We start from the raw sequence: 20765 nt of genomic DNA on the forward strand, positions 1-20765 counted from the left end.
CACCCACTATTATGAAGTTATCATAAGTTCTACTATAAAAATCTAATCCTGTTGAAAGGCTTGATAAAAAGTTTTCGAATTTTTCTTTAGTTTTGTGAATTGTAGGATTTCTATCAATCATAAATACGCACTACTTAGTTTTCCTAAGATTGATTTCAAAAGGAATGACCTCAATACTTTTAGGGAAAACAAAAGATGACAGCAGCTGATGTATTAAAATATCAGATCTAGCATATACCAGCAGACCTCCACTTGACTCAGTATAGTCTAAGCGCAGGGGTGTTTTGTAACCTGGAAGAATAAGACGGCTGGTTGTAAAAGCGTCATCAAGCTTAGTTTCAGAGATAGCTAAAACATCAATATTATTTCCCAAAAAATTTTGAAGGTCCTTCAATTTATGGCACGCTGAATTTATATTTATATATCCTATTGTTAAATTTAAAGGATATTTCAATTTTTGACTTCGGAGATTTCTAATGGGAGAACAACCAGTATGAATGCCAATTTCATTTGGTGGACCATCCAATCACATCTTACCAAGGACATTTTTTAAATTTAGAGCCAATTTTTTCAATCCCTTTGAGTTGGTGTGTAGTTTTCTTTTAGCTAAACACGAGTGGTCAACGTTCCCATTTTCAACCAATCCAATGTTTCTCTCTCTGCAGAACTTTCGTAGCTCTTCGTTTTTCAATCTGAATTTACTAAAGCTTCCTTGAAAACCGTTACGTAAACATAATTCCGAAAAACAAATTTGAGTTTCAGGACTAATTTCTTTCACAGTTTTGACGAGGAGATCAAGATTTTCGGTAGTACTATTGATTGACTTTGTAAGATCGTTTGTCCCCACATGAATGATCTTGGGGCAGCGTAGAAAGCGGAATATTTTGTCTACGGAGCTGAAATTTGACACACGTGTTCCTAAAGTAAATAACCAGGGGTGTTTTTTTCATTTTTTTTTAATTTCCTTTTTTTTTGTGATTTCTTCCCAATTTACCGGTATTTTACGCTCATTTAACGTCACTAAATCGACAAAATTCATGACCTTTTATTCTTTTATTAACTCAAAATAATTAACGTCAAATATTTTTTCAAATGCTAAAAATTAAAAAAAAATACTAATTTTCAAGCATGCCGACGTCGGGCCAGAAAAAAAGTGCTCTACAAGGGAAAAAATTCTTTATTCCTAAAAAAATTCTTCTTTCATGAATTTAAATTTGCCTTCGACTGAGCCTTTTCTAATCCTTCTGAGTACTCATGGCTCTGGATTTTACAATTGAGCCTTGCCTTTTCTGTGTGTCCGTCAAAGTAGGCTCTTTCCAACCTGCGTTTACAATTTAGCCTTACCTTACCCCGAGTATCCATCACTCTGAGATTACAATCAAACTTTCCCTAATTTCTTATTTCGTGTAACCCCTGGGTTTACATCAGCCTTCTATTATCCTGAGGGCTTATCGCCCTGTTTAAAAAAAGTGTTTTACAATTGGGCCTTCCACTTTCAACACGTACACTGAAGTTGAGCCCAGTGCTTTAGCACGTTACAGTTTTCAAATAGCACCTATTACCGAAATGATCTAATTCGAAACGAAAACTTTGGTGGTGTAATGAGATTTCCGAACCCTCCATCTGAACTTACTAAATATTATGATCAGACGGAGTAAATAAAACAAAAGGGACACGAGTGCAGAATAAACTTTGAGACAAATTAGTTTCCTATAAAAATAATCTTTAACATAACTAGCTTCTAGAGTTACAAAACAAATTATAAATTGACGAAGATTGAAATAACTTCACTGCCATACTTACCTACTTACAAAGAAAATTTGACCTCTATATATACTAGGTCCCTACTTCTAAAATAAATTTTAATTGCCTGACTACATATGGCGTACATATTATATATGGCTGGGGATTATGGGGTTAGCTTCTGTATTTCAAATTAACAAAACTTCATAAAACTTTGTAAGCACAAGGAAGGCTTCACATTTAGGCATAGAACAGGAAGGTAATTAAAATCGAAGGTAGTTAAAGTGGTAACACAAAAGGGCAGATGGAAAATAGCCGTCTACTGATAATAATTGTCCCTTGTTTTATTTTCGCGAACAGAACATCCATTTATATTTACTCCTTCCGTTAAAAAATTTGACTTGAAATACCACGCCCTAATCATTCTTCCCTGAAAACAATTCCGACGATATATAGATAACTAAAATCTCTAGTACAATTATAAATAAAAAACAACAAAATAACCAAATCGTTACCCTAAATCTCTAGCTGTTTGAGGAAATTTTCCAGTTTCGCATACTATAATGTCGGTATTTTTTTACTAATAAAATAATTTCCTTGTTCTTTGATAATATTTTCACACAGCCGATGGTCCCAGTGGGCACACAACGTTGTTCCAACATCCATTTAACGTCCGTAACGTCCCATTTTTAATGATTAGAAATGTCGCCCCATCATGCATGCTCGCCTCATAACATAACTAAAATGATCCTTGATTTCTCCATATTTTTTTAGACACTGTGCAATCCTTAAATCTTTTTCCGTGGCTGAAAGGAAAAAATAGTCAATCAATATTACCGATTATCGGAACATATTTTTCAACAATCCGCATGCCGCTCTCTCACAAACCAGGTAGAATACTAGTCAGTCGGAAAATATTTCCCAAAAGATGTTGTTACCTGGTGCAGGTAAAACAAGTGTCAGGATGGTGGAGAAACAAAGAAAAATGCGCATGCGATTGTTTTAAACGTTTTTTATAAAAATGTACTTTATAAGAAGATTCATGATGAAATTCGGCGAAAAATTAAGAATGTCCTAAGAATATTGCCATCATGAAATTTCTATTTTGATCTTCTTTCGACCGTAACTTTCTTAATTTACACAAAAAATTTCAGTAAGTTTAAGGTTTTGCCACCTTGAAATAGTATTATTTCGAGAAATTGCACTAAATCCTCTTTGGTATTGTATTGTTAAGGTATGACTTTAAAATTGACTAATATAAGAAAGCCTAAAGAATATTTTAAGATGATTTTTCCGAAAAAGTTAAGAATATTCATGATCGAATGGAAAAACAGCATTCTCATAAAAAAGCGTGTACCTCTTCTTCCATAAACTTCAACTTCGCACAAAGCTATAGGCACGTTTGGTCTTGTATGATCAAGCCTCACAATATCACCAAAAACATCTTTCTTCGTTTTAATTTCTTTGGCGATTACAGCATGCATGATTCCTGTATCACCAAATGGTACTTCATATGGTTTACCATCTTTCGAACCAGAAGCTAGGTTTATTGAGCTTAAAACAGTTATTTTTACATTCGATAAATCATTTGTACAGCAGTCGACACGGTTGTATATGATAACGGATTCGATTTTCGCAATTGAGATCAATTGAACTTGCCAAAAGCTTTTTGGATAACGATGCCTTCCTGGCCGTTGCGACAAATGGTCTGGCGGTATCCGGCCTTTTTCATAGACGGGCCCGGGATAACGATGCCTTCCTGGCCGTTGCGACAAATGGTCTGGCGGTATCCGGCCTTTTTCATAGACGGGCCCGGGATATCCACGGCCTTTTTCATACACAGGCCTGGGATAACCACGGCTTTTTTCATACACAGGCCTGGGATAACCACGGAAATAATCGTTGGAAATAAATACGGGATGAACGGAATCTAGCCCTTCCAAGTTGCCCATGTCACAGTTCAGGTTGTCTCCATCAACTGCAAGTGAGCTGAGACGGCTGCTTGATGCTTTTGTTTTACCATGTAAAGCCAAATTTTCTCTGTTTTGAACATCAACTATAAAAAAATTGTATTCTCATTTGTTCATGAAGGTAATAAAGATACAGATGGAGAGAAAACGTCTCGGTAATGACCTAAATGGTCGTTGAAATCTTTTATAGATCTACTCAAAGTGGCTTTTCTTTGATGTACCATCATTGGAAGCAAAAACATCAATTTATAACTTTATATGAACAGAAAGAAGCTGTACCGTTGATTTTGAAAAACTTAATTTTGTGACCGGTAAAAAAATCGTAAAACACATGAAAGTTTTCGACAGAATGCTTATAAATGGCGAGAACGAGGCTTTCGTAACCCTCAAAGATCACAAGGATAGCTTCGAAAACAATCCAAAGGTACGCTTATTAAATCCAGCCAAAAACGAGATCGGCCGTATCGCAAAATCGATCCTCGATAGGGTCAACAACAAAGTTAAAGCCCATAAAGAACATAAACCAATGGAAGAACACCGATGAGGTTATCGAATGGTTCAAAGCAATACTGGATAAAAAGAACCACAAATTCATAGTGTTTGACATGAAAGACTTATCCTTCAATCTCTAAAAATCTTCTATCCAACGCTATCGAATTCGCTAAAACCATCACTACTCTGTCAGCAAAAGACGTTAGAATTATCAACCATGCACGAAAATCTCTTTGTTTCAGCGACGACTCCGCTTGGATGAAGAAAAATGGTAACCTGTTTGACGTAACCATGGGTGCGTTCGACGGCGCTGAAGTTTGTGAGCTAGTTGGAATCTACCTACAGCATAAATCAAGTGAAACGTACGACATTAAGAACTTGGGAATCTATCGTGACGATAGTCTTTCAGTTTTCAGAAATGTTAATGGCAACAAATCCGAACGGATCAAAAAGGATCTGCAGTCGAAGTTCCGTGAATACGGGACGGACTGGAAATTGTGATTGAATGCAACAAGAAAGTTTTTAACTACCTGGAAGTTACGTTCAATTTGAATGACGGAACTTTCAAGCCGTACTCAAAACCAGACAACAAGATTCAAAACATTAACAAACAGTCAAACCATCCACCGAACGTGATCAAGCAAATTCCGAAAACTATCGAACAAAGACTGTCTAACCATTCATCGAACGAGCACATATTCAACCAAGCAAAAAAGCCGTATGCAAAGGCACTGAAAGATAGTGGTTAAAACATCCAGCTATCCTACAATCCTACCTTCGCAAATAACAATCGTAAAAATAACCGTAAGCGTAAAATCACTTGGTTCAACCCCCCGTACAACCAGAACGTCAAAACGAAAGTTCCACGAAGGTTTCTGCAACTCATAGATGAGCACTTTCCAAAACAACACAGACTCAACAAAATATTCAACCATAACACTGTCAAAGTCAGCTATAGTTGCACCAAAAATATGAAGAACATCATACAGAGTCACAATAAAAACATCCTGAAAAACGAAGCAAACGAGAACATAGACAACCAAATGTGTAACTGCAGGGTAAAAACCAACTGTCCCCTGAACGGATCGTGTTTAGTTGAGCGATCAGTATACCAATTCACGGTGACATGCGAGGAAGAACCAGATTACGACGAGAAGTTTTATATTGGACTTGCCGAACCTGCTTTCAAAAAACGTTTCGCAAACCACAAGTCTTCTTTCGCAAACCACCACTACGAAAAAGAGACGGAATTGTCAAAAGAAGTTTGGAGGTTAAAACGAAAAAAACCTATCGCCAAAAATCGCATGGAAAACCATCCAACAGTGCCCACCGTTCAACTGTTCGTCACTGAAATGCTCACTTTTGTCTCGCGGAGAAACTTGAAATCGCTACAATTCCGAACCCTGACAAGCTTTTTAATTCTAGGAATGAAGTGATTTCAAAATACCGTCACGTGAACAAGTTCACTTTAAAAGTTCACGACACCAAGGACTAAAATGACGTCAATTTTTGACGAAGACCCTGCAATGTTATTTTTTTGTAAGAGCAACGGAACTCTAGTTTTAAAAAAAAAAATATTTTCAACTGAGGATTGTTTGTAAAATCATGAAACTGTCAGTATTGAAACAATAACTTTCATTACTTCTACTACGAAAATAAGTTATAAAGGTAGGGTATAGGAAACTTTCTATACCTAATACAACCTATCCGAAAATCCAGGTGTTTTTATATCACGAGAAGTTGAATGAAACATAAACCATATCAAAGTCAACCAACATTTTGGGAGCCCTTGAATAAGCATTCATAGAACTGAGAATTCTGAAGATGGGTAATAGCTAAAAACTACGAAATTCTTTTGCTACCAACTTACATTTCATAGATTGCAACAGAAAATCAACTTATATGCAATAATACTTGCTGAATCAGCAAAAACAGCAAAAACTGTCATTTCCGTGGAAATTTTAGGAGAAAAATAACTTTGAAGCCTCATATCTTTGAATTGAGCCAAGGTGAAATTTACACAGCATAATCCATATCCAATTACTCTTGTCTGCTTGATTGTAGGGGGGGGGGAGATACTCCGGAAGAAAAATCATAAAATGGGGGAGTCATCCAAAACAGCTAGGAAAATGAAGGTTTTGGCACTTTTTCAGGAAAATTTCATAATACGGGAGTCATTACAAAATGATATTGGGGTGATTATTTTCCCAAAAATTAGAAAATGATCCCCCTACAATTGAGCACACAAGAGTAGCACTAAAATGTTTTTCAAAAATTCAATAAAAGCGTCATTTCAACAAAACAGTCATTATCCTTTCCGGTTTGGAATTTGCATTATCAAAAATCCAGAAATCCTTCATGAAAGTTAACAAATTTTACATCAGTCAGGTGGAATATCTATAAGAGAACAAGCACATGTCAATGGTTTTTCACTCTAACAACACTGGACTATAGATAAATCGACAATTTGGGGGCCACAAACCTGCATTCTGACGGTCTAACTGTGAGCATTTTACCTAGCAAGCTTATACTCACGACCTTTCAAATTACAATTCCAGACTATGGTCAAAATTTTGTATCCATCTGAAATATATCTCGAGAAATCATAGAAATAGCTGACCTACATATTGGGGCCCATGAAAAAAATCTGCCTTCAAGTGACTGAAAAAGATTGTTTTGTTGATGCTGAAACTTTTGAAAGAAGTTTTGGGAAAAAAAGTAGAAACATATTTTTGTAAAATATCTTTTCCTGTGAGTTTGAGAGAGTTTTCAAGTTTAACCTAATTAGCCCCTAGGGGATGGAATCTACCACACCGCTGTTATTTCCTTTATATCTCATAAAAAAAATTGAAACGATTTGAAACTTTCTGACTTTTATAAAAATCTTATTAAGGAGTAAGTGTACGAATTTTTGTGATTGTAGACACTCTAGTTTATGTTTTATGAACTTATTGTGAAATATACCGTAAAACCCAGCTAAAATCTAATGAAACTCAAAAGTTTCAAACGCTCATAACTTTTGAACTACTTAGCCAATTAAAATCAAACTTTGACAGCTGATAGATATTAACAACCCTAATAAGAAATTGTTAACAAAACTTTTATTAAATGATAACGTCTTCATTTGTGACGTCATCAATTTTTGGAAATTTTACTGATTTTCAGCATTGATTTTAACAATAAAAAACCATTTCAAAATAAAAACCCGGCATTTTATTTAAAGAGTAACTATTTATCTTTAAAAATCTTTTGACGTGCCCTCAAATTTTGACGTGCCCTCTATTTTTGACGTGCCCTGAAATTTTGACGTGCCTTCTATTTTTGACGTGCCCTCAAATTTTGACGTGCCCTCTATTTTTGAAGTGCCCTGAAATTTTTAGTGCCCTCTATTTTTGATGTGCCCTCTATTTTTGACGTGGCCTCAAATTTTGACGTGCCCTCTATTTTTGACGTGCCCTCTATTTTTGACGTGCCCTTGATTTTTTGACGTGTCGTCTATTATTTGACGTACCCTCCCCTCACAGACATCATTAAGATTCCTCTCGACCGAATCAATTACAAAACCAAATAAATTAGCTTGTATTTCAATTTTCCGGCATTGACTTTTTATGGGCGGCCATTTCAATTTCAATGATTCACGACGATACGTTATTAATGCGCACGACAAAAAGTGGACTGAAAGTTTTTCATAGTGATGTGATGTTAGTTTTCAGCGACCTTTGGAGCTTCAGCGTGTCGCGTTAAGAAAACTCCACGGCTGTTATTCTGTTATCAGGTTACCTTTATGAAGACAGGTGCTCTTATTACGACTAAGCCTTTTTCACCCTCTTTTTATTTGCAAAACAGAACACATTATCTTTAATAATCATTTTGTGGATCCCTTTTTATTTACTTTACTAAAAGTGGTAACATGGGGTAACAGGGGGTAACACCTGGGTAACAGGGGGTAACACTGGGGTAACAGGGGAAACACTGGGGTAACAGGGTAACCGGTTGAAAATTTGAAAAGAAGAGACTTTTTGTAGGCACGTGGCGTTTTGACAAAATGCTAATACCCTGTTCACATTTTTGACAAAAATATTGACAAAATCAAAAAATATGATGCCTACCAGGACAAAAATACCAAAAGTTTTAAGCATACGGAATGTGATGACAGCAATAGGGCTGGATATAAAATGCCCCCTGTTACCCTGGTGCTACCCGCTGTTACCCTGGTTTTACCACCTGTTACCCTAGTATTTACCCCTGTTACCCCGTGTTACCACTTTTAGTAACAACGCTTTATTTATGGCATGAGTTTAGAGATTAGTCGGGCACTTCGAAATATGAGGGCACGTCAAAATTTGAAGGCACGTCTAAAATCGAGGACACGTCAAAATTTGAGGGCACGTCAAATTTTTGGGCACATGAGCATGCGAGCACGTCAGGCACGCGGGCACGCCAATGTTTCGAGGGCACGTAAGCACGTCAAAAAATTGAGGGCACGTGGGTACGTAGGGCACGTCATTTAGCAGACTCAACTATTTTATGCTAGCTACAGTGTGTCCGAAAAAAATGGAACAGAATTTGCATAGATTCGAATACTCAAATCTTCTATCCCAACGAGTTCGGAATAATTACAATAAGATGGAAATGTTTTGTTCAATTAAAAGGTATTCAATTCCCAAGCTATTTTAATAGGTTCTGGATAAAAGAAATTAAGTATTTGACATTACGAGTTAAATTCTGTTCCATTTTTTCCAGACATTCGAAATAACAAAACCTAATTAATCACTTACATTGGCGCCCATAAACTTCAACTTCGCATAATCTCAACGGTTGATCTAAATATTTCATATCAATACGGACAACCTTGCCATATGCCTTCTCTCCACACTTGACATTGTTGAAAGGGAATTCGCGGGCTAAATCGTACACATGTCTACACAGGGAAATCTTTCCGTCCGAATTGATGACTGTAATATCAAATTGTGATAACGAACTGTCACCGCATCCGTATATAAAAACATTTTCAACATAATACGATGTTGGTAGCTGCACTTGCCACCAGATTTTTCCGTCAGGAGATTGTGAAACCATTGTGCTTGAGCATGCCGTGTTGTTTGAACAATCAGCTTTGTTACCATCTACAGCTTTGGAACTTGGAAAATTGGATAGGGTAGAGGATTGCCTTGTTAAACCGTTTAATGCAAGGTTCCTACCATAAGATTCGACTGAAAAAGAAATATAGTATTTGTCCATAGACGATGTTGTTCATTAATCTCAAATTTGCAGCTGAGACAAGAAAGCCTGTAACTTTTAATATAATTCGAATCATATTGCGATTTTGTGCTCGTTGAAAAGACATTCGTGAGTGGAAAATGATGAAACAAAAAAAAATTGAAAAATACATGAAAAATAAAAATGAAAAATGAAGAAGAAAAAAGTCTTTTTTCTTGTAGAATTGTAATTACCATTTTCACAGGAGTGATTCTTCAATCTTCATCGCTGTGAAAAAACTTTTCAAAAATATTCATTCAATCAACATATATCAAACAAAGTTTATTGCTAGTTAACTCTATAAAGTAGTAAAAAAACAACAAAAACAATTGTCAATTAACCAATATTATTATATACCCGTAGGCAAAAACAGCCATTGAATAATTCCTAATCTACCTCGGTAGATTTTTTTTTGCCCCCGCAGGAGCGTAGCGACGAGGAGGCACTCATAGTTTCACGCATAGATATTGGACTGGAATCTCGAAATTTTGTTGCGCTTTGTCGACCAAGCATCCCCGTAGTTAGTCTCTTCCGTAAATGTTCGGTTTTTTTCCGGGACGTTAGTATACATATTTTCCTATTACATACATATTTCATATTACGTTTCATATTACCATTATTACATATTACAGTTTTAGTTTTGATTTAGCTTTGAAAAGCTGAAGCGAGTGTTATAAATGCAAATCATAACAGTGTGTGATATAACACGAATTACAATATTACTTGTGCAAATCAAAACAAACAAAATGGCAGACTGGTTATGATGATGATGAGCTGATTCATTGACTGGAAAAAGTGTTTTGTATGTCAAATTTTGTTTCTTGTCTTTGAAACTGAATACTAACTACTGTAATTTAGTCAGAAGTTCACTTCAGCACTGATTTCAATTCTTTTTCCGGAATCTTTAAAAAAATTTGCTCAAGTTTTCAAATGTACATTTGATATTTTTGTTCAAACTCTAATTTATCTTTGTCTTTTATTTTATTAACTACCTTTATTGTTTATAGAGCTTCTCGAGCTTTAAATACCGGCAAAGTACAAAAAAGTTGAATGTATGCATATGTAAAGTTGAATCCAAAAGTGGTTGAATGAATGTTGAATGTCAATCAATGTAAACAAACTTTTTTTTTTGGTCTTCAAAATAGATTTACCTCACTTAGAGTTTTTTCACTGTTTTTTCAGTGGGGTAAATCTATTTCAAAAACCTGCAAAAAGTTTGTTTACATTCGTTTAACTTTACATGCGCACATTCAACTTTTTCATGCAGTTGGGATAGCCTAAATAACTTACGCTCCAGTGGTTTGGTGAAATAGCTCCAATTCTGGCTTTCCAAGTTAGGATGGACCTTCCCGAAGGCATTTAACGATGGTTAGACTAGGTACACAGACAGTCATACAGAAACACCATAAAGCGAAAGTATATATAGCTATAAACTCAAAAAGTCTAGCTTCCTGAAGGCACGTCTCTTCATTGTCTGCGCTGCTTGGAGAAAAGATTGCATCATGAAAAAGTACTATGCACTTGAAAAAAGATTTAGGCGCATTTCAACTTTTCTCGACTGTACGTCTGAATGGACCACAATGGCATTCCTTTATTTTTCTTTTGACCAATAAAATAGAAGATTTTGTTTGAGAAGTGCAATCACAGCGTACGCAAGTGGAGCCCGGGCCTTAACTAGGATCGGTTTCTATTTCATCCTATTTAAGATGGCGCAGAACTTTTTGATAAATTTCATACGCAGTATCCTCTTGACTATTGTTTATCAGGCAAAGTTGCAATAGAGAAATGTTGAAATATAGCAGCCAATGAAAAAAACAAGCTATTTCTGATTGGTTACCTTGTTGATTTATTCACCGCTATATATTTTGCCTACAATCTAAGATGTCTGCGGCATTATCAGAAAAGGTCTATTTAGTGAATAATAATCACGATATATATTCTTGTAAGAAAGAAACTAAGGAGAAAAAAACAAACAGGAGATGTGAAAACCTGTAAGCTAATGATACCATAATTTTTGAAATATATTTTTGAGAAGCTTTTCCAGCTTTTCCTTAAATTTTATTAAATTATCAAGCTGTGAATTCTTCAAGTATTTTGTTTGGAATATAATTTTTTTTCAAGCAAATGCCTCAATCAATCAATCAATCAATCAATCAATCAATCAATCAATCAATCAATCAATCAATCAATCAATCAATCAATCAATCAATCAATCAATCAATCAACCAATCAATCAATCAATTATTAAATCAATCAATTACTCCTGATTATTTTTTAATGTTTTAATTTTTAAAGCATTAAAGCTTTATAAGTGCATGACATGATCTTTATGTGGGGGCATTTAGTGAAAGCTATGACTAGTTTAATTTTCTTTTCGAAATTTGATTTTTTGTCACATTTATTCTGTTGCAATTAAAGAGAGACAATAAAATATTTCAATTGTGAATTTCGTGAACAATTTAATGACTTAAATCATTAAAAAACAATTAGAAAGAAAAACATTTGAATGTTCGATTCGTGTGAATCTCTCTACAAAATAGAAAACTTATGTCTTGTTTTCGTCTTTGGGCATATGATAAAACATATATTCAATAGGTTTACGTTGGTTATTGGATTTATTAACCCTGATGAACATTACGTCACCTCGGGTACATAAATCTCAATAACCAACTTTTACCTATTGAATATCTGCTAAGTAAACTTTGCTTGATATCTTTTGATCAACTGGATATTTGTGAAATATTTTTTCACAGTGATGATGATCTAAGATTGAGGAATCACTCCTGTGGAAATGGTAATTATAACCACAATTCTACAAGAAGTTGATTTTTTTCGTCTTCATTTTCATTTTATTCAATTTTCTATATTATAATATTCCACTCGTAGATATCTTTTCAACACGAGTTTATAACCGCAACTTGATTCAAATTCTATCAAAAGTTGCAGCATTTTTTATCTCAGCTGAGATAAAGTTTAGTCTTTATTAACAGCAAAACATGCATAAATAAATTTTCGTCCGACCTATAAGGTTTTCTCCAGCAAAAAAACAAGAAAAAACAAACAAAAGCAAACAAAATCGGGCCAGTAGATTAAATCTAGCATTTTCATTGCTTTCGGAAAGCGAGGTGAAGAAAAGTAGGCGGTAAAAGTTCAATCTCTTAAACCGGCCAAGTCTCATGGTATAAAGAATGGTTTTCCTTGCTCTACCTAACCCAGCTGACACACAAAGTTGTTTCAACGTCCATATCACGTTCATAACGTTAGATGAACGTTAAAACAACATTGTGTGCCAGCTGGGAAGCCACTGACTGACCTTGCCCTTGCGGCACCCACAACAGCTAGCAGAAATCAAAAGTAGAAAGCTTTCACTAACCTTTTTGTCCATAAACCATAACTTCACATAAATTCAGCTGTCCGTGGACTTGCTTTTCAAGCTTGACTTTATTTCCTATTGCACCAAAATTGCACGTAACTCGTATCATTTTACGAGATACGCTCATGTGTCCGGTATTTGCACAAAAATGTGGTTTGTTGTCTTTATCATAAACGTAAATATCAGTATGTGAAAGTGAGTTTGCATGGGCGTAAGGGTTGAAATTACCAACATAAAGAATGATATATCTGACATCGTAAGCTTTGTCCAGTGTGACAGTCCAAGATGGATTCTGTTGCAGACCTGTGTTCGTACTCTGGTGATCCCGTGGAAAGCATTTGTCATGTTTTCCATCGACGGCAAGATTGCTACCGCTATTTTGGCCTGATTGAGAAGTCGACCGACCCAAGGCGAGATTTGGCGGACCTGTAGATGAGAGTTTCATTGGTAAACTTTGCTTTGACATTACAGACCCTCACACGGAAAGATTTTTTTAAAATTAAAAAAATCACCCCGATATGGGTTAGGTACAGGCTTAGATTGCACGGTACAACGGCGGTTACAGAAGGTACTCAAAATTAATGAAGGAGGGTGTTTCTTTTGTTATTATTCTTTTTATTTTATGGAAGTAATTGCTCTCCATTAAAAACACTGAGTACCATCTGTAACCGCCGTTGCTATTTTCTGAGACTTGGTGGAAAATGTAGAAAAATCTAAATGAATGGAACATTTGAAAACTTGTTTAAAAATAATTATTACAATTGCTCACAACTTTATTATCCACTAAGAAAGAGCTTGATAGCTTGGTAAATAGCTTTTTTATGAAAGTTAGACTTTATTAGTAAACAGCCAAGGCCAAGGCTGTAACTATTTATGACACTAGGTCCTATCATTGTTACCAACTCAAAATAAATTGATAATAATGGAATTTTCCTGAAAGAAATCATGTTGAGGAGGTCCATTTCCGTCCCAAGGGGTAGGTATGGTTTGAAATACAGTGGAATTCCATAGGGGTAGACAAAAATCCATCAAAAATAAGCGGAATTCCATGGGAGTAAGGTTTGATAATCTTTAAAAATTCGGAATTCCTGAGAGGTAGGACCCTAAAATTGTCTGGAATTCTAAGAGGGTAGGGCGTGAATGGTTGGACCTCCTCAACAGGGGGTGCACGGTTTTTTTCCGATAGCCCAACAATAATTATTATGTGTTACCTGCGATTGAAAGGAGCTCCTTTTGAGCGTCGACTGCGAATTTCTCCCACAATTGAACTTGAGACATTACAGTCTCTTGCCAATATTTTTTAACAAGATTAAATGTTTGTTTCCAATAAATATCCTCGTGTCTGTACAGCATGTCTTCTGCGTTAATTCCAAGCCATTTTTTGAAATCATGCCATGTACCATGTGGCCGATTGATTGATCGATATTCACACAATTCATGAGGTAAAGCATCAGCGAACATTCGACATTCACATGTGCGTTCCCTGCCGTCTTTGGTTTTCTTCATTTCTTTACAATGCATTGTCTTCTTACATTGATTCTTTGATTGTGCACCATAAAAGTTGAGTATAGCGTTGTTGACTTCGTGAGCGTATTTAATAAGTTCTTGTGACACTGTGATGCTTTTTTTCAAATAAGCGTTGTATTCGTCCCATTCGCCTCTTTCGTTTTTGAAACTGTCCCTTACTGAGCGCAAAACGAGTAATGTTAAAAAGGAATAATCTCGGAATGCAGGAAATTGCATTTCCAATTCCTTCAACTCTTCCCGGCTTACTGTCCCCTTCTGCAATTGATTTTTGAATATCATAAATTTGGCTCTTTCGCTTCGAATAGCTAAGTATGCTCTTTTTTGGCATTGGTTCACTTCAGTTTCCTCATGATAATGGTGAAGACAGGCCGACCATTTCGGCATCAGCGTCTCGTACTCTCTTTTTAACATGATGGCTCTGGACTCGATAATTTTCCCATCAACATAGCCTTTCATTCGCTCATCCTGTTATTGACGTCTTCTGCAAACTCCTCAAAAGCTTTATTAGTAGCATCAAGAATATCCTGAGCACTCGGTTCACCTCCAAGATAAGACAAGATTCCACTGACAAACCACATGGTCGATGCCATCTTTGAAGCAGTATTAAAAAGTTTTTGAATTTTTTTTATTTTGGACGACCCTTCTCCAATGAAACCTGTAAGTCCTGCAATAAATCCTGTTCCTTGGGTACCTGCTGAAAAACCACTGAGGACTTCGTTTTCTTTAAGTGTAGCTTTGGGAGCCTTAATTAGTTGGATCTTTTTAATACCACCACCGGGGACGTATGGCTTCTTTGGATCACAATATATGGTAGAGCCAACAAATCCACCAGAGTATTGGTCCCCCCAAATGTACGGTGATTTGTATGCATCTGCGCACGGGCAACACATACAAAGAATGACACCAATGAAGATCAGCTTTTCCATTATTGCACTGTATGGAATATCGAATGAATTGATTAGAATTAAACCTTTAAGTGCCAGGGTTTACTTTTTAGGTTTCGGGATGACGAGTTATTAAGTCATCGGCACTTAAAGGGCTAAAAGAATCATATAGATAACATCTAACGTTAAATGAACGTTCTGGATGTTAGATGAACGTTGAAACAACGTTGTGTGCCAGTTGGGAAAGCTACGAGTGAATTCACCTCTTTTGAATGTAACTAGGTCAAAATTTGGTCCCTTACTAATTGCTCCTATTCAGTATACCAGATAGGATTTTAATGAACACCATCATTTTTAAGAAATCTCATGATTTTTCAGGAAATATATACTTTTAAGCTGCGTGTCCACTGAAAGAAAATATGTCCGTCGCAAATGATCATCGCAAAAACGTTTGTCCGTCGAAAAAAAAGTTCCAGTGGACACATTTCATCGCAAAATATTTTTTGTTTTAGAATCAAAATTAATTCCGAATAATTGGCGATGGAAAATGAAAACGTTTTCAATGCGTTTCCGTTTGTTTTTAATAAATTTGTATTTTGTGTTACCATGGAGATAAGTTAAGATACATCTTTTTTAAACACATTTCTTTTAACACTTTCCTGACGGCCCCAGCTAATTTCGTTCAATTTGGAACGATATCTTTCGGCTGCCGTAATTTTTTTTGAGGACCTAATTCAAAAATCTGGCACACTGAAAAGATAAAACATGAAAATAGCTTTGCAACAGACCCAAAAATGGCCTATTTAAATTGCTCGGAAGCTGAGATAATTGCATCTGAAGTTGGAAGTTCTAAAAAACTAAAAAATCGATTTTTTCGATTTTCGTCGTACGGAAAGAGTTAAATACAAAACTTATTTTCATGATTGCCGATATATTTCGTAGATATTTATTTTTTAGATGGGCATTGTGAACACGTGTTTGCGATAAAGAATTCGCGACAAGAAATTTATTCATTGCAAATTATTTGCGATTTTTTTCATATGCGGAGCATCTTGAGGGGCATGTTAGCCCCCCGGATCTCAGGATTGACAAGTGCATGAAATTGAAATTTTCACCAGTGACAGACATTGACAAATGAAGATGATATACAATTTTTTAGGTCGGCCACCTGTTGAGTTGGTATTTTACAGACCAGAATGCTAAATTAGCTGCTAGAAGGAATTAGCCAATTGGCTTGGTACTTTTTGATGAAATCGCGTCTATTTGCCAAATCAAATCAGAGTAAACCGAAAAAAAATAGTTCCAGGGTGGTATTTGGTACTGTACAGACTGGTCTGTAAAATGCACACCCCCCTTTTCCGGAACTCAGGACTTGAAATTTTCACCAGTGATAGGTCTTGACCATCTAAAACAATGTGCAAAATTTCAAGTCGGCCACCTGTGCTGTTGGTATTTTACAGACCAGTCAGTATTTTACCTTAAATGCTCACCTTCTGCATAACTAATGGTCTGATGTCGCTAAAATTTTGAGAGCAAGCTTCTATTATCAATAGCTACCACTGAAAATTTCAAGTCAATAGCATTTTCATTCCAATCTTGAGATATAAAAATTTAGGACTAATTTATGCAAAAAAAGCAAATTTGGGCCGGTTTGTAAAATACACGCCTATGGCAGGTGGGCAAAATTGACCCTTAGTCCGGGGGAATTTCTGGTTTTTTTTAGGGAACCAAAGAGTTACACACACATGGAATTATTTGATTGAAATGTGTTCATTAGGTCCCTAGGAGTGAAAAACCGTCGAGTGCCACTTTTCACATCTTGTCTTCGAACATAGGCATATTATATACCGTTGGAAAGGAAGTTAACGCTGAACAACTTTTTCGCTTACGAAAAAGTCCGAAAATGTACTTAATGTGAGTAAAACACGATGGAAGGTGTCAAAATGACGTCATCGTTTTCCCAAAATTTGACATTTGCTCTAAACTATTGAGTGTTATATACCATTGGAAAGGATTTTCATGCTGAACAACTTATTTGCTTACCAAATAGTGATTAAAAAACAGAAGAAGCCATATATAAGTGACGTCATAATTTTTACTTCTGAAAACTGCAAGTGTTAGGCATAACTGAACACTACTACACTACTACTTTGACACTCAATGTTCCACTCTTAGGATTAGAAGCTTCCTGCTATCATAGCATGAAAGTATTTAAGTATCATATAAGTATATGTTATCAATCGTTTACAAAGGGAGCAGACATCATTACAACCGACTATCGTAAATTGGGAAGAGGAACGAAAGTCCCCCATCAAATTTGTATGTCATAATACTGAGGACATTTTTGTCTTGCTAACATCATCCCCTGTCCATAGATACTCAGTGCGATCACCATTTCTTATAAAATCCTTTTCAGATACTCATCAAAATCAACCAAAGAACTAAGAAGCAAGCCGACATTGTGACGTCAGCAATTCCTGGGCATCTGGTTATGTAATTTTTCTGTACATATGACAGCCAGGCAATACTAAACACTATCACTAACCTTACACGGGACGGGTTATTGATTACCTAGACAATCTGATCATCTATCTCCATACACCCTTGTCTGCCATCAGAGTTTTGCGTTCAGTGATTTCGATTTCGTTGGTTTTACAGCCAGTGTTTTCAATACTATGTAGTCGGTAGTAAGTTTAGTGTGGTCTATTTCCAACATTTTCTCTTTCCTGTTTTGGCTACGAGGTGATAACTTCACTGGCAAGCTTGTTTTTAGTCTTGTTCGAGTCACCAGCAAGTATGTGATACGAAATTTTATGATGGTTGGAAAGAATTGGTAGTTAGTTTTTTTATAGAAGCGCTCTGTAGTTGGATGTTCACGCCAGGAGATGTTCAGCACTACTCGAGGCTCAGCCTGTATTTGTACTGCATCTAGGAGGTGTAGTAGACTTTTGGTTAAGTGAAGATTGAGAGAAGTCTTCATCAGTACATAGCATAGCCATATAATAGAAAAGGTGTCATCACTTATGTCGAAGGGATTTGTATCGCTATCAGGCGATCTTACGATGGTATTTGTTCCGTGGTAATGTGCCACGATTGAATTAATGATTGGATAAGGAATCCCATAAACTTCAAACATGTTTGCTATCTTTCCTTGTGTTGTTTGTCCATTCCTTTGAGTCGAAGGCTTTTGTCAACAAATAAGGATATTACCTTTCAACCTAAACAACTCAATAATTAATCTTGCCATTGAATTTATTCTTGACTCTGAAAGGTTTAGTGGTGCCTTATTCTAGTTTAATGATCTTCTTACACAGCTCTATAATATTTTTTAATATTTGTGTTTATCCTTTTAGTGATGGTTTTCCCTTTAAGTTTTTTCTTCTATTCAATAGCTTAGTACCCTTGGCTATATCACTTAGTGCCTTGCTGGGGGGGGGAGCTATTTATTTTTTCTGTGTTTGTTTTTGTAAGTAGTATTTGTTCGTAAGTGTAATGTAGTTTTTCAAATCATATAAAAATAATTAAAAAAAAAAGGATATTATTCCATTCATTTTACGTCACGTCACAAGTTCTGGACTGAATACCAAGAGTAACAACCTAGGTGTGGAACTGACCGCGAGCCATGTACAATGGTTGATAGCACCCATAGAGGTTTTTCAGTCGGTCATTAACTATTCCGAAGATATACCGAAGATTCAATCATTCAAGAAAGCATCTATTTTATTGCTGCATGCTACGGAATAAAACTGAATGAAGTCGATCTGTCAAAAAGGTAGATTCTCTATGTGGGTCAAGCGAACAAAAACGAGGTTGTCTTCAGCGTTTAAACTATTAGAATCTCTTTGGTCTAAAGTCAGGGCATTTAGTGATAGAATAATGAGAACTTATTTTTTTCAATGCATGCATTTGGAATATTTATCAGATTTAATAAATTTCAGCATTTTAGACGTCATTTTGACACTTTTTATTGCTTTTTACTCGCACTAAGTACATCTTGTTGTTCAGCATTAAAAATCCTTTTCAACGGTGTATAACACATAATATTTTAGCCAGACTTTGGAGAAATGAACGTTATTTTGACATTATGGTGTAAAACGTTCAAATTCCGTAAGGGATCGCCTCTACGAAATCAAATGTTTTCTTCCATAATGACGGAAATTACGTAACTTAGCAAAATGTGAAGAACCTCTATAGCGCCCCCACTGAACGCTTAAATAAAAACTGGAATAGAAATCTCTGTACCGAAGTCTTAAATTTTTCAAGCCCACTATGCCTAAAAATGGTTGCACTGTTTGCCGGGAAAGATTGGGCGGATCAAGCAGCTGCAAAAGTTTTGAAAAGAGTCTTAGAATCTTTGTCTGTTGTGAGCAGGATACAAGCAGACTTACCTTTTTATTGTGCACACTTCAACTTTATCTGTCTTCTTCGCAAAGAGCAATGCTCTTATGAACTACTGGGGCATTGGTTCCTGCTTAATACAGGGTGTCCCTAATAAAAGTATCGAGTTTGAACATGCGATTGAGTAGAAAGTTTTAAGTGTGTATTCACAAAATTGTATTTTAAGCTCTCCCTCTTTTTTCTTTATCATTACGTAACAATATGTGATGGAGAACGTTCTTATATCTTAGCGATAACACACACAAACTTTTTTACTCAATCGCATGTTCAAACTCGATACTTTTATTAGGGACACCCTGTATAACTATGATGTTTCAATATCATTTTTTTTTCTATTATCAAATGTAAAAACCACAGAAATAAAGGAAAAGCATAATATACTACGTGGCATTTTTAATCAAATTTTTATCGTCCACATTGAAAAAGATATAAAAAAAGTTTGTGTCAAAAAGGTTTTTTATTAGGTTAATTTATTCTTTTTGCCGATAACTTTCTAACCATTTTTCGCATAAAAAAAAGTTTGGTATCGTTGGAAAATAATTTAAATACGCTTATATTTCCCACTTATCAGTTTTTCAAATTTTGTCTAAGAAAGTGAAGAAAAACGAAGAAGAAAACTTGCTACTTTTGATAGAAAGGTGCTACGAAAATGATTTTTACACCAATAGAAAACTAATAATATATTACGTGAATATTACGCGAGTCCAAAAATATATAGGTTCAATCAAAAATTTTATTTTTGAGCAAAGTAGACTTTTCCTTATCTTATAAAATAAAAGTGTTTTTAAAATTATATCGAGTTTGACTATCCAATCAAGTTTGAGATGTTTGTTTTTGTGTCGTTGCTGGGTCGTTGTAAAACATGGATTAGCTCCATGGAGTACTCCAATGGAGTACCTAATGGAGTACCCCCTAAAATACCAGTCAGAGCGATGAGTATCACAAATTTGATAATCAACCTATTCCACCAGCTGTAAACTTCCAATTTATAGCAATCAAAAGAATTTCTCAAGTATTTGTTTGTGAAAAAATGGCTACCATCATTTCTGGCAGTAAAGCTCATATAGCGCACGCTCTCTGCTTAAAAATCTTTGTTGATTCTACAATTAACAGACCAGA

The 20765-nt window shown here is 35.6% G+C and overlaps 1 protein-coding gene across 1 annotated transcript; it reads right to left on the reverse strand.

Annotated features, from left to right (window-relative positions):
* Positions 1 to 1706: 1706 nt before the first annotated feature.
* Positions 1707 to 19706, reverse strand: LOC136798857 (uncharacterized). The gene is made up of 6 exons (XM_067055527.1): positions 19637 to 19706; positions 14049 to 15297; positions 12838 to 13263; positions 8984 to 9418; positions 3101 to 3799; positions 1707 to 2549 (listed from the first exon to the last, which is right to left on the reverse strand). Exons 2-6 carry the CDS (start codon positions 14818 to 14820, stop codon positions 2440 to 2442), a joined length of 2442 nt encoding a protein of 813 aa, XP_066911628.1. The 5' UTR covers positions 14821 to 15297; positions 19637 to 19706; the 3' UTR covers positions 1707 to 2439.
* Positions 19707 to 20765: the final 1059 nt, after the last annotated feature.

The sequence above is a fragment of the Clytia hemisphaerica genome, unplaced genomic scaffold (assembly GCF_902728285.1).
Source record: "Clytia hemisphaerica strain Z4C2 unplaced genomic scaffold, Clytia hemisphaerica genome assembly, whole genome shotgun sequence".
NCBI classification, from domain to species: domain Eukaryota; kingdom Metazoa; phylum Cnidaria; class Hydrozoa; order Leptothecata; family Clytiidae; genus Clytia; species Clytia hemisphaerica.